Raw genomic sequence first — 26,007 nt, 5'->3', positions numbered from 1 at the left:
TAAGATGAACCTGAAGAAAGAAAAGATTATATAAATAACACTGGAAGCGGGGAAAAAAGAGAATGAAATGATCTGCAGATGCTTAAGTGAGTTTTCAGAGTTCTTCATGACAAGTTTTCCTGTGCACAGAACAGTAGAAAAAAACATGATTTAATGAATGTAACAGTCTATTTGTGAAAGGCTGTTTAGAAAGATACCCCTTCAGAAAACTTTCAGAGAGAATGGTGAACATTTGACTTCTTGGGGAAATAATTAGCATTTCAGAAGAGTTTTAAGTTGAGAAAGGGGAAGAGGGAGCTTATACAAAACTGACGCAATCCCCCAATCTGATTTTAAAGATAGGAATAAGGACAGCAGATAAAAAGGTATGTAAAGACATGAAGATATACAGAAAGATAGCTTTGTGGTTGAACGGACAGAAGGCAAGAAAAAAGTCTGTCTCAGGATACTAAAAGAAAATTGATTATTCTATTGATATCAGGACATAATTTTACTTAGAGATGAAGTGGGATCCTCAAGATGGTACAAGTGATTCCAAAAGCTTAGCAACAAAATACAGAAACCACATCTAGTAAGGCAAGGTACAAAATCTAATAACAATGACAATGACGATGATAATGATAATACTAATAACAACAATAACAATAATAATAATAAATTGAGTAGCAATCATAAGTGGAAGACACTTAAAAGTATACTGTTATCAAGAAAACTGGAAATATAGGTAGAGATATGGGAGTGGAAGGAGCATTACATGGTAGGTGAGGCAGTAAACTAAATAAAGTCAGCATTTAAAAACATACATACTGGTCAAAAATATGTTGGAGAAGTGTTACAAAAGATGTTCTTCAGGAGCCGAGATGGTATTTTTCTTTAGATTCACTTAATCCTGCATTCCCTATCTTCATCCAGGTCAGACTGGAATATACATGATTTTTTATTTCTTTTTAAATACTGTATGGCTGAGATTTGAGCACCCCACATATAGATTAGAAGATTAGAGGACAAATCATCATACTAAGGAAATAGGTAGATGGCTGGATTTATTCACCTAATAGACTTTAAACCAACAAGTATTTTAGAAGTGATTCAAATACTTCTGTTGTAGTGAACACAGGCACAAGAAAATATTACAGAAAATGACCTTAGAGTAATGACTTCATTTAAATTAAATGGGGAGAGAGATAGGCATAGGCAGGACTAATTATGGCTCTTCTCTACAAAAGGGCAAACTTAGAGGAAAAGGCTGCTAGCCAATTAACCGAAGAACTTGAGGACTTGAATGTTCGAAAAGCCTACAGAAGTCCTTAAATCAAAACTGGAAAGAGTTGTTTTGACCTGTAAAATATGTAAGAGGAAACTTACAGATATAATTCTAGAACCAAGAGTTCTACTAAGACAGCAGAAATTCTGTTCACTGATGTTCTGCTGGCATTTACCCTCTGGGTAAGCTGAACTTTTGAAAGGAACTTGCTCCTTTGTAGATCTGTGAATGTGTTCAGCAGGAAGCCACTGTTGGAATGAAGAATGTAACACCCAATATAGCAGAGAGGCAACAAGCAGGGATTCTGCAGTCAGGTGAGTTCTGAAAGCAGTTGGTGGCCTGCCCACTGCAGGCAGCAGAGACAAACACTAAGCATCAGAAGATGCATGCAAAGAAAGACTTTCCCAAGGCCTCATGAGAATTTCATGTGAAACTTGAACTCAGAAACTGACAGAAAATCACTGCTAGTGATTTTCCAGTCATTGCTGGACTGGAAAAAAAAAAAACACTGGAGAAAAGAAACTGCCCTGCAAAGGTACAATAGGCAATAGCTATACTGCTGTGCAGTTATTTTATGCGTCTCACCTAGTACTTCTCTATTTAATGTTTATGTTGGCTGTAAGGAAACAGTTTTAGATACTTGAAGACGTGTGATATTTAAAGAAAAGGTCTACCTCAAGACTGGCAGATGGGGTATCCTATCATGGCCACCGTGACCCAAGAGCACACAGATAAAACAATCCACCCGTGTGGGATGAAAATAAAAAATCAGTAATTTCTGATGAAAACAGATAAAGTTAAAAAAAAAAAAAAAGAAAAAATCTTTAGTTGCTTTATGATGGGGTTTGCTTAGCTTGTGAAGTGTTTGACAATACCACTGCCTGTAATAGCATATCAGACTCAATGACTCAGGATATCATCAGAATCAAAGCAGTAGTCTTTCATCAAAGGCTGCCCTATGGAAAGAAGTGTTTCCTTGCATTTTGTAGCCATTAATGGCCAGCCATCTATTTCACAGACACTATACTTGGATGTCCACATTAAATCTTTACTTTAAAATATGTTTACACCATTATCATATCATGAAGTATAGAAAGATAGAGTATTTGTTGGTTTTTTTCTTGAAACACCAGACCAAAATCTTTCATTGCCACAACCCATATTACCTATGCAAGTAGGCAAAGGTTTGTCCCACACTCTTCGATCTCCACTTAAGCAGGTCATAATGCTACTACCATGCATTGTATAGCCAGGATTACAGCTGTATAAAATGACAGTGTCTATAAAATGTCCTTCATCTCGGATCTTGTAGCCATAATTTGGTATGCCAGGATCTTCGCACTTCACTAGGTCAAAACCTGCAAACAGAAATGGGTAGAGAAGAAAAAAAGATATATAAAATGTCAAAAAAAACTATAATGCCAATGAATCTGATCTTGATGCAAATTATATTCGCATGATTCACTTAGATTAGATGTATCTACAGTGACCAAAGATAAATAACATATAATTTGGGTAAATCAGAAATGGAAACACCAAGAACTAATTTTTAATTAGATATTTGATTAGGGCATTAGTTTATTGAAGAAAGCATATTATCTACACTATTCTAAAAGAGATTAGGGAGCAATTTATTAATTTGTAACACTTCTAGTCTTCCATTCTTTTTTATTCAGAGAAAAAGAACTCCTGACCCTGTACCTGCCACAAAGTGCGAGCTTCACTTCCTCATCTAATCTCCATATTGAACCCAACAGACCATAGTGGTAACTCAGGAAGAAAAATGCAAACGTTATTTCATCCATCCTAGTGTCAAGACAGCATGGCTTCAGTTTCTTCTCTGCTGAAATGAAGAAATACTCCTACACTCATTTTCTATTAGCATTGCCCTTTTTAGCCTATTAACATGCTGAATGGGAGAAGCAGCACCCCCTCTGCTCCTTGGAAAGAGCAATTCTAGTCTGAGCAGTTAAAATTCTTTCCACATTTTACCCTTTCCTCTCTGCATTTTTTCCATATAACATTGCTAAAATGTAAACATGCACTCCTTTTGGCTTGAGGTCCAGTTCTTGGAGCAATAAAAACAGTGGTTCCAAATTCATCTTTCTCAAGTCCAGATTCTTCTTTGTGGATTCTTCCTTTATTATCACGTTCCCAGCCGAAGAAAGTTAATTCTGACTCTACAAATGGATTCCATTTTGCTGTCCTTATTTTACTGAACAGCTTCATTAAGTGGTTCTGAATCAGGTGGCTGGTCTTCCCTTCAGTTTGCTGTTTTTGGCTCATTTTCTACATGAGGTTGCCCAGAGAAGCTGTGGCTGTCCCATCCCTGGCAGTGTTCAAGGCCAGGTTGGACGGGGCTTTGAGCAACCTGGTCTAGCGGAAGGTGTCCCTGTCCATTGCAAGGGGGTTGGAACTAGATGACCTTTAAGGTCCCTTCCAACCCAAACCATTCTATGATTGATTCTATGAGGTCCTTCACTAATTAGGAGAGAATCAGACATCAGGATTTGAAGTATCTAGACTTAGGGAAAAGGAATGTGTTTCCTCCTCCCCAACACCACCAAAAAAAAAAAAAAAATAATAAAAAAAAAAGACTGCTATTCCGTCACGTAGACACTGCATCTCTATCTGGGCTAGTATCTTAAGAAAAATCAAGCCCCAAGACCAATGAGAATGCTCTGATCACAGCCATGCACTTCAATTACCCTTCAAAAGAGCACGGCTGTTTACAAGCCACTTCCAGGGAGTTTAGCTCACGCTGTCTACTACATTATGCCTGAGATTGTTTGGCAGACTGTTAGACAACCCAAGCTAGGAGCATGCTAGCATCTACCCTAACATTTCAGCAATCTAGACAATCACTTTCCCACACTCACACTCATGCCCTGACAACATTTAGTTTACTAACAGAGGTGTAACCTATGTGTCACAAGAAGTATCTATAATCAAACACAGTACAAATCTATTATAGAGATTTATCATTATTCTTTTGCTAAAAGATTGTTTCCATGTGAATATTTGCATAACCCTGCAACTTCCCTTTGCTGACAAAAAAAAAGGAACAAGCAAACACACTCAGTTTCCAGAAAAAAGGGGTAGCATTCATTTTAACTAGTTCTCAGGATCAATTATATGAAACCAGTTGTCTGTCTTTTAGAGTTAGTAGTAACTTACGGAGTATGATTAATCTCATCCTAAAGTAGATACCTAAAATAGACTGGATGAACTGTGCAATTCTAAAAAGGTCTATTTCTCTTCATTCACTATAAAAACAGCCAAGATGATTAGGTCATTCAGATGAGCTGAACTTCACAAGAAATAGCCATATTTCATTGTTTTAATCTCCTATTAAACATACAAAGACATTTATTTTAAACCCTAAAAATGTAAGTTGTTTGATAGATAATGTGATATTTTAATGCTGATTTGATGGCATGAGCCAGCCTAACACCTGCTTTGGATACTTTCTGCCACCTGCTTTTGGATACCTTCCCATCCTTTAGCAGGTGCAACATTTGGTTATCATTGGCAGGAGCATGTGAATGACAGATGAATCTGTTTGTTTATGGTAAGATAAGCTTTCCATAAGAGTGATATATAGTCAGAAAGCTACACAAAAAGATGGATTCTCTACTACCTATCATCACATAAAGAAGAAAAGGTTGCCAGGGAGAAGTAGTATCTTTTATAAGACTGAGAAATAAATTTGGGTGAAATGAAACGAATTTTTGACAAACAAGCCCTTCTAGTTTGCTATATAGCCATCTTCACTACAGAAGATGTCAAGACTGGGATAAAATTATTGTTCTGACTTGCCATTATTTCATGTATTCCACTTAGCATTCAGTTTTGCAGAAGTGTATAAGTATCTATGATGCAATGCCAGAGAATCTTATTTCTTTTCTCCTCTTTGTACTGCTTCTTCTGTAGGATGATGTGTCTATGGAAAGGCACTAGATCTCATTCAGAATAAGGGCTTCCTGAATGGTGCAAAACCAACTTCAGTATGTTTATCTTCTTACAATCTGTTTGCACAGTATACATGTCAGATACACTATTCCATTTTCTCCTGATCTGTAATAATAATCCCTAAGGACTACTGAAACCTCGCTGCCAGGAAGAGTTAAAGAGATCCTATCACAAGCGTTAGAAGTTTGACAGAAGCCTACCATAACCTGTCTGCACTTTCTCTGTTCTTGCTTTGAAACAGAACTGAGTAGCACAAAAGACCTTTATTTTTTCCATTAGCTTATTAATAGTTTACATCATTAAGTCACTTATACCTTCAAGTATCCACTAACATAGAGGTTTTGCACCTCCTTTCCTTTGAAGACTGCTACGAATTCTCCAAAGTGAGCTGAACTACTATAAAAGTCTATTTTACTGAAAATAAACTTGTTTTTCATGATTGCATTTGCAGACTATGACAGAAGTCCATGAGGCCCCACAGATCACAGGTTGAAATTCACTTTACTACTACATTAGAATACTATAATTGAATTAAATATAATCTGATAAAAAGAAAATAAATTAATAATTAAATTAAATACTCTTGATACTACTTAAGAAAAGAACTTACTGCGGCTCTTACAGAAAGACTTCACTCTAAAACCAATTTTTCTGAAGACAGAAATTAATACAAAAAATAGATTGAGATTTGGCATTTAGGAAAAGCCAAAGGAAAAAAAAACAAATAAATTGCTGGATTTTGTGTAAGTCTAAAATATCTACTAACCTTTGGCATTATTTTGACTAACATGGTTTTGAAATTACATATATTGCTAAATATGTAGCATGCATATATCGTAGCAACCACATGTTAAAATATACTGATTTTTATTACAAAATTTTGTGTAGGTGTATGTTAGTAAAGAAATAAAATATTAATAAGAAATCAATCAATCAACAAATAAAGTTTGACTGGTAGTTCTGTATAAAACATAAAATTCTATTAATGTAGCAATAACAAGAGAATAAACTAGTTAATTACTGTTTCTTCTTCTCCTCCACCTCAGAATGGTCTACATTAATCACATGAAATTTAATGATTTTGCTCATTTAGTTTTTTTAATATAAATATTATAAATGTAGATAAAGTTTCTCTAAATCTAACGTACTTTTACTGTTCTTCTTGCGCCACCATTCTCCAAATGTGGAAAGACTTTTTCACCTGTCAACAGCACTGTCTCAAGGTGAACTGTCTGCTTTTGCAAGAGTCTCATACTGTACACATACTCACTGAACTGTAATTCTGTATCTGTAAACAGCAAAATACCTCTGCAAATTATGAGTAGGAGAAACCAGCTTTGGTAAAGAGACTGTGTCTGAATATGCAGCAGTACATACAGGAATTTCTCAGTCTGTGCAGGTGTCAGAGGACATGAAGTCCCTTACAGAAATATACTGGGTTTTTAAATTTTATTTTTGAGACTCTGTGGGAGCATTTATACTGGTAGATGAGTTAAAATTTTCTGTCAGTCTATTTTAAACTCTAATCAAATAGTTATTTGGGGTAAAGTATTAGATAAGCTAATAGTAGAGAATATAACCACTCGCTGTCTTAGGTATCAGAATTCAATTTCCTATTTCAAACACAATACAGAAAAAAAAGTAAATAAAAATATTTAACAGGAAGCAAAAATATAAACCCTAAATTTAAATATCTTTGAGATTTTAAAACCTTCAGTATTTGCTGTTGTATTTAGATTATTTAGATACACATCGGAAAATTAATATTGATTTTGATTTCTTCTAATTATTGTTAATTCAGGAAAAGTCCAGTGGTGGTCACAATTTTTAGGCTTGCTTGCACAATATTATGCCTAGAACAAAAACATCAGGTACAAACATTCAGTATGACAAAATAAAGAGTATTATTGATTTTTTAATCTGAAAAAAATAGAATATTCTCTGCAAGGACATCAAAGAAACTATTTGCTGGCTTCTATGCAAAATTTTTAAAATGCTACTTTGAATACTCTAGAAAAAATATAAGAATGACACTACATAATTTGTGGCCACATATTCCCTACACTTTTCCACCAGCAAGACTATCTCTGTTTGCCAGTAGGAGTATTAAAAATTGGGGTATTTTGCAGGCAAGTAGGTGTTGCTAACTGTGTGCAAATATAGCAGGATCTTGCCCTGTGTGTTTTCAGGCAAGCTGCCCTCCCAGCTCTTCTTATCCAAGTTTTTCCCCTTCATATCATACACAAAAAATACAAATACAACTTTCCATTCCCTTTTTCCCTGACACTCTTGTACATCTAGTGTAATTTTTCTTAAAGGACCATATTGTTGTGAAATCTCATTGTTGAAATATTGCAACAGAACTTCAGTGTTAAAGCAGATGCTGTGAACTTTCACAGTGGGGAAATATGGTCATGAGCTCCATAAAATCATAGTACTCAAGTGTACTTGACATTGAAATGAATCAGCAGTCAGAGAAACTCTGCCAATATTCTTACTGCTGAGAAAGATTAGTGTACTGGCAAATTGCTGCCAATTATCTTATTCCTGAGTTTCATTATAGGATTATCAGAACAATGAATGGATAAAAGCCAGCTAAAATAAAACCAAAACAGCCAGAATACATCCCAGTGATTGGCTGTCACCTCCTGACATTATTTATCAAACGTGATTTGTTCTCTCATATTTGATATAATCAGGAATGTAGAAATACCAGCTGTCAGGGTAAAAAGTACTGACATGTCTGTAATGTATGTAGACTATTAATCACAACTTCTTTCAACTCAATTTAACTATGATAGGTACTGTGGTTCTCTCTACATCAGTAGGTACTGCAGTACAGTAGAAGCAAATCTGGGCAGAGAAATAATGAAGCTGAGGACATGATGTCCACACTATCTGTAACTAAAGTAGCTTTTGTGTCCATTAGAGGGTGCAGTATGCCAAGTGCATGCATGGAGCACACCTTCCAGTTCAGCTTCAAGTTTGTACCCTCCAAAACCTGTCTTTGATATGAAGGTAGAAGAAGCAAGTGTACATTTTGTGTCCCTGAGGGAAATTCTCATGGATTCTATATGGTACAGTGTACTTCTAACAGAATTTGTGAGATACCTGCAAATGTTCTCTTCACCTATTTTGAAACAAAGATTACAGTTTACTCACCATATATATATATATGCATTTACACTGCATGTAAACATACAGTGGCTATATAAAAGATAAGTAATATAAAATACGTAATTTCTAACTCCTATTTCTGGAAGTACTCACAAGGTATTTTGAAATAATAATTCTCCTAAAGCCAGACACACAAAAAAGTAACCACCTAAAAGGTATGCATTACCAAACTTTAGGAATTTGGTCCTACTCTAACCTTCCTATTTGGAAACTCTAAGCTTGAGTTCAACACTAAGACTTCTATGAAGAGTATGAGAATAAAAAAGTTATGAATTCCTGGTCTAGAAAGTGGACAAAAGCAACAAAGTAAGCAATAGTATTCATCCAAATTTTACTTTCTACACAAAGGAATGCTGAGGCGTGTTAACATTATATCTGTCTTAGTAGAACATATAAGCATGCTGTTATCAGGCACCAGAATTTAGGTCCCCTATGAAGACCCTGGAAATTAGGCTGCAGGGTTTTATTCCTTCCTTCTTTTCTTTCCAGCTTAGTAAACCTTCTTCATGCTTGGCACAAAGTATACCATGGCAATTAAAATTTTACCCATGGAGATAGAAGAGAACAGTTTTAAAACAGAGGAAATAATTGAACTGACAGTAAAATAAATGTAACATCACAGCCCTTAATACTACGGTCCCATGGTGCAAATTTGTTCAACAGGTTTTGACAGGTTAACTTTATTTACAAGCTTTATGTTGGATTAATTATTGTTTGTCAATGTCATTCTGACTTCATGCCAAGCCATATATAATATTGACATAAATCACAAAATGTTCATAAGTTTCCTTCTGAATGCTCTTGTTAATTTTACAGGAATTCAATCATGGGTTTGTGCCAGATTCAGATCAGATTTTCACCGCTGGGTGTTCTGATGCTGCATAGATTAATTTTTAATTACCCTGGAACCTTGGCCTCAGATATGATCCCAGAACACTGTAACCACCAAGTAAAGGAACACTGTAGCCACCAAGCTGTAAAATAGTAATACTGATAATAAACAATAATAATTAATATTAAATAATAATAACAACAGAGGGAATTTCTTCTTATAAATTCAAAAAAGCATGTGTTGCAACTTCTGTGGACTCTGGCAGCTCATAGTATGAACTCTAAATAGAAAGCCTACCAGACAAAACTGTAAGACATTTTAAAAGAAATACCAGCTGGGGTATTTGCAAAACTCTAGATGTGTGATCTAAAGAACAGGTCTTGAAAACATAATACACAGCACATTGGTCAACGCTATCAATGATGTCAGCTTAGACGAGTACATTTATACTCAGAATTTTGTATTAATACTACTGTTTTTTACAGACGGGGAAATATTATTAAAACAATACCACTAATCCCCCTAAAAATGTTACAAGCCGAGCCATGAGGGGTTAATTATTCTGAATATAAAAAAAATTTTGCAGCTCATATATTTAGCTCTACAGTATTAAAAGCACACTCCCTGGGACTCCAAAGAGTGTTTAATAGTCTCTCATAATTTTATTACTTTCTATACCGTACGTATAGACTGGCTGGGTCCTGCTCAGTCAAAATGTAATGTTGTCTTTTCATTTTTACTTGCCATGGAAGACAGAGCTCATAAATTATGTATAATGTATCATTAGCTTCTAGAAGTGGTGTGGTAAAGTATTTTGGGATGAGTCCAAAACAAGAAAGGCATATGCATATATAAATCCTATTTCAGTACATACATGGAAATATTAACAGATATTTTAATATTAAAAAACAAGGTAATGTGAAAAACACTGGAAACATCAAGAACTCTGTTGGTGTTACCTAAGTCTCAAGTAATTTAAACTCATAAATATAATCTATATGTTTTACACAGAATCATTTTTGAACTACCAAAGAGTAATTAAAAGCATGAAATGCTACTTGAGTTAATGTTCAGAGTCTATAATGTATTTCTAAATGCATGTAAATGTCAACAAATACTCGTTCTGCAGTTGTTGCATCTTAAACATTCATAACATAATTGATTTAATTAAATCAATTCAATTCTAAATGAGAGTTCCTGGCATTTTCGTTCTGTCTTGGAACCATTTATGTGCTATTGAAACTTACAGTTGTAGAGAAAAAAAGTCTATATTATGTACTCGAAAATGTGTCAATTACAAAATCTCTATCTAATTAGAATGATAGAAAAATCTATAAACAGAAAAGTGTTTGGGTAATGTGGCTATAGTGAAGTATCAGAAACTTGCATGAACTTTCAAAGAAGCTAGGATGACAAATGAGTATGGACTATGTGCACTGGGACACAATCAGCTCCAGACGTTTCTCTAGGATCTGTAAAGTGGTTTTGAGGAAGGCTGAAATATTTTTATGACTTGGTGATGGAATATTTTACATTCTAACACAGATCATCTGAAAGAGACCAAACGAGACACATTTTTCAAACAAACTGATATATTCCTACATGCTTGTATAGCAGAATGAGTTCACAATAAGTAATGATACCTGCTGCTTTGTATCCTATGGAAATTGAGAGGTACACTTTCAATTTCTCAAAAGCTTCACAATCTACTGGCAATTCATGTTTGACTATACCGGTAAGACAAGTCAATCAATGGACAATATTTTCTGATACGAGCTTCAGCACTTTTTCTTGACATAAGCAACATGTAAAATAGTGGTGTTAATACATATGGTCAGTAACAAGTCTTTTGAGCATAAAATGAAAAAGAACTATTTTCTGTAATTTTCTTCTGTAATAAGTATATTACAAAAAGTTTTAAGGCTGCCAACTTCAAAAGAGATTCTTTGTGTCTATATGTCCTATCCATAATTTCCATTCACCCCTTTTCAGGTTTAACATCTACATATACAAAAGGGGAAAAAAATTAAAAAATCAAGAAGCTGGATAAATACATAGAAACAGGTAGTAGAAGAAAGCTTTTGCATGTGACGATTTTATTGAAATACAGTGTTTAATATCTAACAATACTTGCAAGAGACAGGTATGCAAATACACGTGCCTGTATCAAGACTATTACTGAGCATATATAGAAATACTAGTAACCTTTGCAATCAGCAAGCAAATGAATTATTATCATTTATACTCAATATAAGAGAAGCATGGGTTAAAGCTGAGATTCCATGTGAGTTTAAGAACTCTAACTTAAGGTGTTTATAGAGAGATTATCTTCAGGAATGCTCCCTGTCTAAGCCCCCTTTATAATCAGTGGGGAAAGGATGTCAGTCAGTACTTCAAAATATTCTTTAGGTCACTTGCAAGATGAGTACTGCTCTGACCTTTTTATTTTGGGGTGGGGGAGAGGGGAGGAGGGAAGGAAGGAAGGGACAGGAAGAAAAGAAAAAGCAGTAACACAAAAACACACATTTTTTCTTGTGTTATTTAGTGCAAGGTACTTTGGCTTAACATCTACCAAACGGTTCAGTGATCATAAACGTATTCATGTCCCCACAGTCTTTTCTAGAATACTCACTCTAAGTAATTGAGTCAGCATGAACATAAAGGACGGATTAAAACATGTGAAAAGATTTGTACAAGCTTATAAAAAAGTAGTATGGCACAGACAGGACTGAAAGCTAAAAACCCCCACCATCTGCAGCTGTGCTCATGCTGACAGGGAAACAACTTGCACACAGCACCTATTATTCTGACTAATGGTACTGATGCTCAGCACTTCTGAAATCCAAGTTCTAAATACACTGTGGTGAACAGCTTTGATAATGAGAAACACATAAATCTTGTCTACCTTTCATCATTCTGTCTTAAGCAACTTTCCCCACCCAGAAAATTTATGGAAGGGGAAGGAATAGAAATAGATACGTTTATAGTATTCATTTTCTTTAACTATCTTCAGAACAGTCTGCTTTCTACATGCATCCCTAATTCTGCTCATGTATCATATACACATAATTTTGGCAGGGTGATTTTAATATTATGTATGAACTTTCTTACAGTTTTAAATAATTAGAAACAGAATTTTGATGACTAAAAATCTGTTCCCTATTTATTGCTAATATTTAGTTATAAAAAATTACTAGATTCTAGCACAACAAGTTTGATCCTTTGAAGTGTAAACAATTCCCTCATATAATACATCTGAACCGTTGAAGTGTAAACAATTCCCTCATATAACACATCTGAACTGTCAAAATCCTTACAAATGAATTCTGGATTTTTTTTTTTTTTTTTTTACTTAAAATTCATGTTTTCACAAACTCTATGTAAATTCAACATTTAAAAACTAGTTAAATAGTTATCTATTTTATTTTACATAAATCAATTTTAAAAGATGACATTTCAACATTTTTCAATAAGTGAAAAAAATCCATCAGGAGAAAGCTATGATCAAACATTGATCTCGGGGGCAAACACAAATGACCTGAAATACCTAACATTAAAGCACAAGCCCTATATAAGGTTTTACTTTTGTATAAAAGTATGAGAATGTGGAAGAGTCATATCTTTCTATTTGTGTTGCTTAGACTTTGTAGTTAGATTGTTATAGTTTATAATTTCATAAATTCAACAGTTAGCAAATCTACAGTGAGGCACTTAAAAGATCTTACATTTGAATTGCAGCAAGAAGGAGCTTACAAGAAAGATTAGTCCACCATCCTAGGTTTCTAAGTGCAGGTTATCTGCCTGACATAAAGAACTGCTTATCAAAAAGATAATTAGTTGGATAATAATGACAATTGTTGCCCTTGTCTCATACTCACTAGCTGTAGCTTCTCTTTCCCAAAAAAAAGAGGGTTGAGCCAATAATCCTAAACTGGAAATAATTGTATTTTCATCCAACATGAGGCCAAACTAGGTGAGAAGACCAGGGGTAAAGAATAACAAGGTATTGGCAGCTCTGTTCAAGTGTCCTAAGCTTTCAGACAGGATTTTTTTCTGCTCGTGGGAAAATTCTGATACTTACAGCAGTGGAAAGAAATCATCAGTAACACTACTGTCTACTCATGTAAAACATGGAAAAGGAGGAAATAATTCACTGCAAACCAACAGGAGTCTTTTTGTGAAAAGCAGAGAAAATGGGCAAACTTTTGGAACAAATCCCAGCTGAAACTGCATAAATTCAACTACACATACATATAATTGCAAAGTCTATGATGGCTTCATAGAACTAGATCTTTTTAAAAATATAAAACAATCCTTACTTTTCGCATTTATAAAATTTTTACTTTGCAATTTTGCAAATTTGACTTTCTTTTAGAATAGTTTTTTCCTATGCGTGCAATACAAGTTACATTAATTTGGGGTTAGTTAGTCATATAACTACTGCTCTTAAAATGATCTGTGAATATATATACATATAGGTTAACACATACTCATTTAATGATTTTTTGCCATTTGTTTATTTTCATTTAATTTTGTCTTACGTTTTTACTGCAGTGTGTGAAGGTTCTCTTTGCAACAGATCTCTTACACCAATTAGTTACTGAAAGGAAATTGCAGGAGCTTCTTTTCATTACTGGATTGTTCTGCTCAACTGACACTGTACAGCCTGAGGCAAAGCCGCTGTATTTCTGAATTTGAGTCTGTTTGTGTGCTGGAGTAATTGACTGAGTTTGCAGTTTCAGAACATTGTTTTCACTGACATAACATTTCCAATTACTTTAGAATAGGATATGAACTAAATTAATTTTCAGTTCAGGATTCTCTTCAATTAATTTCCAGGTTTAAACCATTTCTATAAATTTAGATGATGCTAATTCACATTCATCTTCTTCCATGCACTAACTTTCACTATCCTTTGAAACATGTAGGGGTAGAGAATGTTTATAACAGAACTTTAACGGAAAATTAGAACTAAGTCTTTAGCAATAACAGAATACTCTGAATTGCAAACCAGACATGAATGCATCATGTCTGAGAAATGTCTTTCAAAATTTCTTTTCTTAAAGCTGAAAAGTATATCTGGAGACCAAAGACTACTGTAAAACTGCCAACTATTCATGATAGAGAAGATGATAAATGCAAAGTAAAATATTAAACCTACATTTGAAAAAAAAAAAAATAAACCTATCCATGCAGAATCCTAAAACACTTTTCTTTTAGCAACACTTGACAGAATTTGATGCAAGTTCTAAGGAGTTGAGCACAGCTCAAGGGCCTGAATCTTGCCCACTCTTCTGGAAGAAATGATAGCCATGCAGAATTCTGCTTTCAGTGAAAGAAACAGTCATGGATTCAAAATTGGTGCAAGTTAACATTCAGACCTAAGTCTACACAACATTAACTCTCAAAAAACCAAATCCTTAGCGAGAATTTTTCCAGCCCTCATTTCCATCTTCGCACAGAAGTGCAGGAAAACATCTAATTTCGCATCATAGGGAAATGGAGGATACAAATGAAAGACAAGTGTTGAGGAACTAACACGGAACTTAACTTCTAACCTGTAGCAGCAAATCAGGAATAGGCAAGTAAAAGGCCTTCAGAAAGTTAAATCTGCATGTTTCTGAAACACATAAGAGTCTGTTGTTAGGCAGAACATTCTGCTGAGCGCCCAGTGCAGGCAAGCACATTCCTACAGATACTATCTAACAGTATTCCTGAATGGATCATTTCACTTACTCATTACAATGGACTCCAAGGGTTATTCTGCAGATAGTGAAACTTTTGCTTCTACTATATCCTCCACAGGACTGAGGAACCATGAAATTGCCACAGACAGCTAGATAAGCTGCTCCTAAAAAAGTGGATGTCTGGATAAGGACTGAGATCAACTTCATGCTATGTGAGGCGACTGCCAGTGCAAGGAACTTGGTAACAGTCCCCAGGTGTGAAAGTCCAAAGAGCAGTTCTACATAGCGATGAGTTCCTTACACGTCACAATCCCAGGACACTTTCTAAGGACATCGATGGATGGTATCATGAATATAGATACTTATCTTCAGGTACCATGAGAAGAAATGTTTTGATAGTTCTAGCCAGGTCTGTGAAGGGAAAGAGGGTTTTTTCTCAACTGTATGGAAACTTTTACTGAGAAGACAAGGATGGACAAGTACTTGAAGAGGAAGCACAGACATTGCTGTCTTTGTTGCAACCTTTGTTTTGAGATATGAAGATTATTTTAAGTGTTTTACCTTTGAATTTTGGACATGTACATAAAACAGCGATGTCTTTAGGAGATAAACAATGACACAGCTACTGGCAAACAAAAACCGTGGAAGTAATTTTTGCATTGATATCTACGTGCACCAAATGAGACACCAGTAAAATTACTGTATAAATTATCTTCACACAAGTTAAGAGTGATCACTGTGGAAGTACAACGTAGTGCTGAGTACTCTGAGATCTGTACAACTCCATACAGACCATGGAGGAGTTATCATTACGCAGTAATCAGAGTGTCACAAGACATTTGTATATATGTATGATGAAGTGTGGAGGGGCTGTTTTTGTTTTTTCAGTAACTAAGAAAAGTGAGACTGTTCAAGGAATGAGGATTAAACACTAGCAAGGAAGCACTTCTGACACAAGAGTAAGTTCAGTTCTCCACAAGATGAGCGAAAAAAGTCATGGTTAAAATTCCTCTTGTGTCAGGAGTGCGATAGGGGAGTGGTTAGACACTGCAGGGAGTCTGTTTGTTATGCAGAGGCTGTACTGCAGTACTCCTTATTTAAAGTTGCAGCCTGTTACTTTTACTAGACAGCTGTGTTTTGCTTTTACTGCCTGTCTCTGTGTGGCATCAATAAGATTTTATTTTAATTTGAATGTCAATTTAACATTAAATATTACTGACATGACAGCACAAAGCACAGTGCCTATGGCTACATCTTCTCTTCCCAAAAAACCCGAGAGGTTTCCAAGAGAGAAAAGCTCTCACTGGACGACTGGGGGCAAGGGGAGGGAGAAAAGAGAGTAGGGAAATCCCCCAAATTGTAAAACTGAAGTTATGAAAGAAAAACTGTTATTTTTTCAACAACAGTAACAAAAACCCTGTCACAAGTCAGTTGTGGCTACAACATGTATGTATAAACTTCTATTTTTACATGCAGATCTCTACTGATCTCATGATCCTTTCTAGTAAAAAAAAAAAATCTCTACTCATTGTGCTAATCCACTTCCTTGAAAACAACTTGTAGTTATAAAGCATAAAATTACTATAATTTCTAGCTTCCATTCAGCATTGTTCTTACCCTGAAGCAATTTCCTGTACAGCAAATTTCACTAGAACTTGAATCTTTCAAAGATTTCCTTTAATATCTGCTTACATACTAATTTCTGCAATTTATACAAGCAACTCAGATTCTGAGTTTATAGAATTCTAGTTAATTATGTCAGTAATGAGATTCTGAATACAGAAGGAAAAGTTTCTTTATCCACAATTTTGTTCTTATGAATCATTACCTTCTTCTGTCATATTTGTAAATTTAACATTGTCCACGGAATGCAATGTTATATAAGACAGAAAGGTAGTTGCACAGAACTGAAATAGTAAATTTTTAAGTTAATCTTTTTAATAACACATTGCAATGGTTCTAAAATTCAACTGTCAAAGCTGCACTAATCTTAATTTCAATAGCTTTAATGGGAAGAAAAGTGCTACAAAGACCAACAATTAAGGGCAGTTGATGTATCCCTTGTGGGCAGCAAGAACTCAGACACCAGATAGGGAATAACCAGAACTGATTTACCACTAGATTTATTACACCATCACTTCTCCTAGTTCTTTCTAACAGCTTTATGATATTAATTACTCAATTTCATTCACTCCAGCTGTCACGTGAAAGGGGGAGATTTTCCTGACCTGTCTATCAGCACCCTAGGAAAGCCGAGAACCTTGTGCCTGACCAGTTTGTCAGGTTCCGTTATAGGGACCCTTCACTGACCAGTCCTGCTGGATTGGAGGGGAATTCGACTGACTTGTTCAGGGAAACGTGCCAACAGCATAACGGGGACCCCTCAGCAGGTCTTCTCACTTTATGTTACCCACTGCTGGCGAATGTTAGCACCCACGAAGGACTAACAGTTTACGGAATTACACTCTTTATTATTATCATGACAAATTAATGTTCGTGATTGCCAGTGACAGGTACTGTCAGCAAAAGCAAGCTTGAAGCAATACACAACCAGACAATAATCACTAAGAACAGCTAGTGTTATTTAGCGCACATAAGATAAATAAAGTTCTTATGCAATAGGCAGCCACTATGAGGGAGAAGACAGGTTCAGCCCATTGACTGATCCCAGAAGTTACAGTGGACTGTTCCCCATCTCCTCCCCTCTCTCATTCACTTTTACACTTTTCTTTAATCTCGGGTGGAGCTTGAGTGACTCTAGTCATAAATTCTTTTATCACTGATAGGTGTAAAATTTGCTCACTTCTCATTTAAAGATATAGCCGATAAAAAATATAAAGTGCATGCTCAGTGAGCAGTGGTCGTACCTTGGAGGTGGGTAACTTTGGGATGGAGGTGTGCGTATTATAATAAGCAAGGTTCACCTAAGCAAAGTGATTTCGCCACAGTTGTTGGCTCAGCAACAGACATCTCCTGTATTTCCCATTTGACCACTGCTGTACGGCTTAGCAGCTGTACAGTACCTTCAAGTTCCCAGTCCTGCAGGGACTACAACACAGCCTGGCCGCAGTGTTTCCACTCCACTCCACCTTCTATTGCTCCTCTAGGATAGCAGGTTCTGTTGTCTAGGGAACCATGGTGGAACACACTTTGTGCACGCCAACCACCCTGAAAGCGGCAACTGTATTTTACCCTAAAAAAGTTTCTATAATACTACAACTTCTGTTAGACTCCAGCTTTCTCTTTTTCCTCCCCCCCACGCCCCGAGTGATCTTCCCACACCAGCATACTTATTTCTCATTTCCCCCAGTGAAACCACAATTTAATTATTTTTATTTTTTTCTTTTAGTAATTTTAAAGTATCTGGCATTCTATTTTGATCTTAAAAGTGAAAAAATAAACTGCAGAGTACTCTTTCAGGGACGTTATTTCCAGCTGTAAACAACAGCTTGATTAATCCAATCAGATAATTATCCTTTTACAAGGGCATGTAGCCATAGGGCAAGGGGAAATAACTTTAAACTTAAAGAGGGTAGATTGAGATTAGATATAAGGAATTCTTCACTGGAAAAGGTTGCCCAGAGAAGTTGTGGCTGCCCCATCCCTGGAAGTGTTCAAGGCCAGGTTGGATGAGGCTTTGAGCAACCTGGTCTGGTGGAAAATGTCCCTGCCCATGGCAGGAGGGTTGGAACAAGATGATCTTTAAGGTCCCTTCCAACCCAAACTATTTCATGATTCTTTGATTGATTTTATGCTTGATTTATTTACCAAGTGAAAAATTGAAGCATTTATTTAGAAACTGCATTGGAACTGCACCAAAAACTCCAATCCAATCAAGTAACGAGTATGAACTTCTAGTATATTTCATCTATAAAAAACTGTTTGGATTGGACTTCTCCAGAAAATTAATGGAAGTCAGCACTGCAGCAGATTTTCAAAACATTCCAAAAGAATGCATCTTCTGCTGGTGAAAAGTCCCAAACTGAAGTGTTTGGAAATTACACAGAGTAAGTTGTCTTTTTACAGGTGATAGAAAACATCATCTTAAAATGCATTATTTTTAATTAGGCTTCCTGAAAACACATGTGAAAAGTGAGGAATTACATGATATCTACAAATGGGGATTGTCTCATGTGAGTAAAATGTTATGAAGAAATAGGAGAGTGAGTTTTGCATCTGTACACAGTATTATTAAGATTACTGTTAGAAGACTGTCTACACACTTCAGAAAGTGTGGAAATACTTGGAAGAACAGAAAACAGTTTCAAAACTGATCAAACAGCCAAGAAAAAAATCCTCAAGACATGAATTAGCATGTATTAACTTACACAGAAAAATTTGGAAGAGCAAATCTTACTAGAATTGCAAACTGAAGTGTAACAAAACCAAGCTACTGGATGCAGAAATCACACATAATTCTATCTTTACACAAAATCCTATTTCTAAATGGTAGGTGGAAATGATCACTGTTGCAGGTTTTGAAAGGGACTGATTTAAGTCCCTTGAAATCAGTGCCTTTAAAATAAGATTATTTTAAAAATAAATGTTTTGTTCTTTTTTTCAAAGGAAAAAAAAATCTACAGTCTCTACTGGCAAGTCAGAGTAGATTTGCCTAGTGGTTCTTTCTGGATTCTGAACCAAAATGAAAGCACATATGGTACCTAGATTTTAAAAAATGAATAAATGAATCACTTTAACACATTTTATCTAGGTAGAAAAACCTTCCCTTCTTTTATGCTTCTCTAAGAAAAAAAAAAAGCTAAAGGTAGGATGACAAAATTTCAAATTTATCAGGCAGCGCAGAAAGACCTAAGGGCAAATGAATGATTTCTGCATATTCCATAGCTGGCTCCAATCCACAGAGAAACCAGCAGATGTACTAGAAAAAGCTATGATTTCATTTCTGTGCCATAGCACGGTATGGCGCTCTGCTCTGAAGGATTCAAGAGTAGCTTATGGAAGCTGATGTAAAAGGCAATGAAAATGAAGGCAAAGGGAACTTGGAGATTTCTTGAAACCTGGACAAAATATCTCTTTATGCATGTTGGAAACAAACTAGTTACCCCCAGTTTTATATCCCCACCCCCACACCCCCAGGAGTATGTGCCCCGCACAGTACATTATCTTCACCATTCCATGAGAAATCACTGCAATTAAGTAATACATATTCCCCCACAAAACAGCCAGTCAGACTGTATCTGTGAGCTACTTACTTGTGTAAGTGAGCTGAAATCCTTGGTCAGTATCGGATCCATTGGTATTAAACTCTATCCACAAATGGTTAGAGGTGCTATTAAGGATAACTCCCGTCATGTCATTTTTGGTGAAGACTCCCAGAGAGCGTGAAGAACTGTCTTTTCCATCATATACCTTGCAGAAACAAAGTAATAGTATGAAACTGGACATCAAATCTAAGTATTTGAAAAACATTATTTTTATACAATAAGTTAACTATGCATTGCCAACTGTTTCTCAAAAAAGTTAATGTTTCCCTTTTGTGAGGTACCTACCACTTGGTTATGCAGTTCAGTGAAATATAAAATATTCTGTCACGCTTAAGGTGTTTTATAGTCTTTTTTTCTTTTCATTTTTGTGAGCTCATCTTGAATGAAATTAATATTTATACACAACTCAGATTATTTTTCATGATTATTCACAAAGGCTAACAGACATATAATTTCTGAAATCACCACTGAAGGAAGGCTGTAAGGGTTTACCTTTACTCTGTTCTCTCCTGTCTGGAAATATCAACAGCAGAACTGAGGTATTCAAGACAATCTGTCACCTTTTATTTCAGACTCTGAGCCTGCAGTGATTTGTGGTTTACTACAGGTTTTAAGAAAAACAGATCTTCAAAAAAGGTATGTGAGTCTATTTCCAAAGTAAGTGTAGCAATATTCTTATTTACCATGTTACTTACTGAAATCTTTCAATGGAGAACAAAATCAACAGTATTAATCTCTGTGGTTTTCCAAATCCTGGAATGAATAAGAATGACCTTTTCATTGTTCACCAATATAGGACAAGTACAATGAGTTGGCTAGGGGTGAAAAATTATTTTTGCTTATTGCAAAACCTTGAAAGCCCTAAGTGCTAAAGCAGTCTTCTGTGGGGGTTTTTTTGACTCTCAAGATGAATTTTTTAAAAAAGCCAATTTCTCCTTTAAATTAAATAAATCACCTGTACTTTCTCATGAAAAAATAGGCAATTATGAAGTGTGTTTCCTACTTCCAAAACATATACCATACATCATGTGGATGGTTATTCAAAAGCACATAAGGAATCTGAACAGCTGGTTTCTAATATTAAGACAATTTACCCTGATCTCAGATGTCCCAAAGTGACTGTAGACATTTAGTCTTTTAGTGAATGTAGAAATATAGTCAACTGTAGCAAAAGCTACAATTACAACAAATATATTAAACTCTGGATCTTCATCTCTCCATTCTCAGACCTTGTGGTACAGTGAGAATTTATACCGATTCCAGCCAGAAGCAGGCATTGATCCATTTAACAATCTAAATTGCTACATTTGGGTCACAGACACTTCTTCCTATTTGAATGTTCACTTAAATCTACTAATGAAATTTAGAAAGGCATCTTTTGAGAGGACAAACAACTGCAACTACAATTATGGACAATGACCTACAGTTAAAAGCAGAGCTATTTCCTCAGTGGAGAAAATACTGGCATACTATCAACATAGGAGAATGTCTTGAAAGTACCTCATTCATCTTGAGTGCTGACATTAATAAATAATAAAAACAATGTGCATAAAAATTTTTTTTAAGATAAAAGCATAAATTTAATAAACATACACAGATGTAAATAACTACCTTCCCTAAGAGAAGCTTTTGAAAAATAACGTATAGTACTAGCCATTGATAGAACAATACATTCTGTCCTTATTAGTAAAGGCAAAGACTGTCTTTTACCAAGGCACATAAATGAACTATCAGAAGACCCAATCAATTGTATTTAAGATTCATGTAAGCACTTACACATACTTAATATCTATCTCTTTGCAGAAATGCGACTTTAACCCGTGCTAAAAGTATCTGAAAAAGTACTTCCAAGCTTCTACCATTGTCCTGGGACAGAACTACAGATCGCTTTCACAGACTGACTACACTTTATCAGAGCTGGAAATCTATTGTACAAAATAAATAAGCATTTGTTTACCACAAGATTTATTTTTTAATAACATTCTGATCACTATGCAAAAAGCACAGATATATTTTACTTGGTTTGAGAGATTACTTTGAATGGAGTGTTCTGGTTTTAACTGTCATTAAAAAAAATTGCTAAAAATAAGTTATTTTTATTCATCTTTAAAGAAAAAAGAAAAAAGAAACACAGCTAATTACTACAATTACCCCTTAGACATCCTGTTCCAACAGTTTTCTACCTTACTGACTGGTACAGATAGTCTTCCTACCTGAGGATCAGGAAGTTAAATCAAGATGAATCCAGACACAAACAAAAACATTGTTTTATGAAATGAAAATGAGATAAGAGGGATCATGTGAAAGCAGCTGTAAAAAAAAGCTGTGACAATTTTTAACTGGTGACATTTGTCCAGCTGTTTTTAACATTACAGACATAAGCAGGTACATGTGTACTCCAGTAACTGAAACAGTGTTAGTGAACAAACATAACCACTGAACCTCCATGCGTATCCTGATAATTTGTTTGATCCACCCCCAGGAGAAAAAGAAAAAGAAAAAAAAAAAAAAAAAAAGGCATTTTCCCTAACAATTCTCGACCATGGTTTGGTAATTAGCATAGGCCAAGGGCCATTCCCAATAGGCAGCTTGTGTGCAACCACTGTGTTCAGTCACATGCGTCTATCTCCATAGCCAGGGAACACATCTAATACAGTAGTCTACACATCACCACTCATACATAGTGTGCATGTTTAACTCATTTAGGACAACCAATTTGCAGTATAATTCACATGCTATAATTGAAGGTATATTTGGCCAAATAGACGAAAGACATGAAATACTGGTTTACCTCTTATCTCTAACAAATTGACGGTGATTGCACTATAAAGACTTCTCCACAAGTAGCCACTTTAACAAATTATGTAATTTCAAGTGGCAGTTAAAGCAAGGAGATTGGGGAGCGAAAGTGTTAGTGGGTAAAAAAGGATAAACTTTAAAAAAAACAGATAATCCAGGTACTCACTTTTGCCATATACCTCAAAATGGTGATTCTGTTTCTATTTCTTTACTTGACTTCAGATTTCAAAAGTTCAAAATATGCCATAGCTACAGAAAGCTTTGCCTGTGACTTAGAATCATTAAGTTGCACATATTCTCCTTGAAAGCATTAGTTTTGACCCTTCCTCATGCACCAGTCTTACTGATGTTAGAAATACCCTTGAGAATTTTATGCTGTTCCCTACGTACCACAGCCTCAATATCCAGCCTCAGTATTCGCAGTTGTGCCTGCCAACAGTAAACTTAGTTGAATATATACAGCTGAAGGTAGTTTATATTTTCAAAGCAAGTAAACAGTGCCAGAGTAGGAGCCCAGTCACCACAACTTGATTGTCTACACAGTATTTATTGTCAGTACATCCCTGGCACACATTTAATGCAGGCTCACTAACACCCTCACAAATCTTTCCTGAGAAAGCATAAGTGCAGGAGCCATGTAGGCCAGGGACCGTTTCTGAGGGACAGCTTGAGTGAGACACCTTGTTTTGTAAAATTAGAGAGTTTAACATGGATGCTGTCAAAGGCAGAAGCTGGCCTCAGGGGCAGCAGGGAATGATCGCAGCATTGTTTGGAGCACTAAGATAAATGTAGCCTGAGCATTCAGGGACGCCCCATTTCACCTAAACATTTGCGAGGAACTGAAAAGAAAGTGCTTGCTCTACTGCTGGGATTAACATATGCAAGCAAGAGGACATTGCTACAATTATTCACAAGGAGAAATGCTCTAATAACAGTGCTAATGTATCTGCACCTGCTGGGGAAACGTAAAAACAGACACTCACCTGAAGGAGAAGGAAATGCTGGACAGACTTTCCTAAACACCAGTTTCTCATTATGACAGTAAAAAGAAATTACTCACAACTGAACTTTGCAATTTCCCTTAATTGTAGAGATATTTACGGAATAAAACCATCCCAGAAGGAAATGCTTTTAAAATACTGCTTTGATGGCTTGCGAGATAATTCCTGTACAACTTGCTGACACTGTTAATGAATCTTTCTATATATATATTCCCAGATCTTTTCATTACATCCTCATGAAATTCTTAGCAATCCTACCTCAACTAGTGATACTGTACACTTCCTAAGACATTCATGTTGGGTCGACCTTGGCATTTTCAATAAGGATTGTTTCTCAAGCTTGTTTTACTCACTCCTCTCTCATACGCTACTGCACAGCGTTTTTTGCCCTTTCTTACATACGCTTTCCCCGAGGCACCACCCCCACCTGGGCTGCAGGGTTGGCTCAGCCGTGCCCTGTGGTGTGTGGGTTGAATGCGGCTGGAACTGGCTGTGTCCAGCACCCCTGCATTTCCCTGCTAACAGAACCTGGCCACCAGTACCCAGTGCAACATCACATATGCACATATTTTCTTTAAAAACAGAAGGATGTTCAGGTGGGAAAACACCCTGCATTTCAGCACAAGGTTTATAAATACTCTTAAGCCTTAGTGCACCCCTTGCAAGACGCCTGTAGGGCAGTCTTGGGGCTTTCTTCTGTGCAGACACAAGATAAAAGGCTGACATTTATAACATATTTTCCTCATATTTAGGGTACAGCTAGGGAAGAAAACACACTTCAGAAGTCCACAGCCCTGCCAAAGCTGTGGGGAAAGGTAAGCCTTTGGAGAGTGTCTTGATTTCCCAACAGCTCAGACTGTAGATCTGGCCAGAGCACATGAAAATTTATTTCTGCCTCATATGCTCAGATCTCCTTCCCATGCAAATCAGGACAGGAACAAGAAGAGGGAGAAGAGAGTAGATTATTAAACTAAGCATGCAGCCACAGATAAGGCACATTTTTCTCTACAGCTTCCTGAGGAGGTGAAGTGGAAAGGGAGGTGCTGAGCTCTTCTTCCTGGTATCCAGGGATAGGATACATGGGAGCTGCAGTTCAAAGCTGCATGAAGGGAGGTTTAGACTGGACATTAAGAAGCATTTCTTTACCGAGAGGATGGTCAAACCGTAGAACAGAGGCAGTTGATGTCCCAAGCCTGCCAGTGTTTAAGAGGCATTTGGACAATGTCCTTAATAACATGCTTTAACTTTTGGTCAGCCCTCAATTGGCCAAGCAGCTGGATTATATTAGCATATATTAGCATACCGAGCTATATTAGCATATATTAGCATAGCAAGCTAGATGGACCACTTGGGTCAACTCAGGAAAGTAACTCATGTTTCCAAGATAACTGACATTGTTTTGAAAACCAATGCTGGCTTCATGCTGGCTTCCTACACCAGCTTGCTGGAATGTTCTCTGCTTTCAGCTAGCACACTTTAAATCATCACAAAATGTTTTTTTAGTGGCAAGCAGGCACTCAGTATCATCTTGCATGGCGAGACTGGAAAGAATATTTCTTTCAATCCAGAAGAGTATCTCCCATAGATCAACCATGTTAGAAGCTACATGAACAAGTTTATAAAAGCCGAATACTAGAGATACTTTAGCCACTAATATAAACAAAGCTAGGACACCAAAGTGTAACCGCAAACATTAACATTCAGTTAATTCAGAACATTCATTGTACAATCTGTTCAACCTCCAGCACATTTTCAGTCAAGATTTTGGCCTGCTCCTTTTGGCAGTCTTCCAGACAATGCCTGATTAAGTTCAGCGGCTAGATCAAGGGCTGATTCCATGTTAAAAGACATCCTGGCATGGCAATGGAGAGGAAATATACTTTATTTTTATAAATACAGTTTATGGAGAGGCTGTGGGGCAAGAGCTCTTAATTGTATAAATAGAGTTTATTTACTCTAAGTTTCCTCGGAACCAGAGAGAGAATAGGTCTTGCAGTACAGACATAACCATAATTTTGCCTTTGCTTCCTTTGAATCCTCAGGAGTATTG

At 36.1% G+C, this 26,007-nt stretch overlaps 1 protein-coding gene across 4 annotated transcripts in view; it reads right to left on the bottom strand.

Moving 5' to 3' along the window:
* The window catches only part of CSMD1 (CUB and Sushi multiple domains 1), a 1,137,242-nt gene that overhangs the window by 211,758 nt on the left and 899,477 nt on the right, over positions 1-26,007 (bottom strand). For all 4 annotated transcript variants that reach the window (XM_030490098.1, XM_030490097.1, XM_030490096.1 and 1 more), the window contains 2 exons: positions 20,146-20,302; positions 2,431-2,622 (listed from right to left, as the gene is read on the bottom strand). In XM_030490098.1, the coding sequence (XP_030345958.1) occupies positions 2,431-2,622; positions 20,146-20,302 (349 nt within the window). The remainder of the gene's footprint in view (positions 1-2,430; positions 2,623-20,145; positions 20,303-26,007) is intronic.

Source organism: Strigops habroptila, chromosome 6 (genome assembly GCF_004027225.2).
Source record: "Strigops habroptila isolate Jane chromosome 6, bStrHab1.2.pri, whole genome shotgun sequence".
Classification (NCBI taxonomy): Eukaryota; Metazoa; Chordata; class Aves; order Psittaciformes; family Psittacidae; genus Strigops; species Strigops habroptila.
The sequence above is the reverse complement of the archived record's forward strand: the minus strand, read 5'-3'. Positions and strand labels throughout refer to the sequence as shown.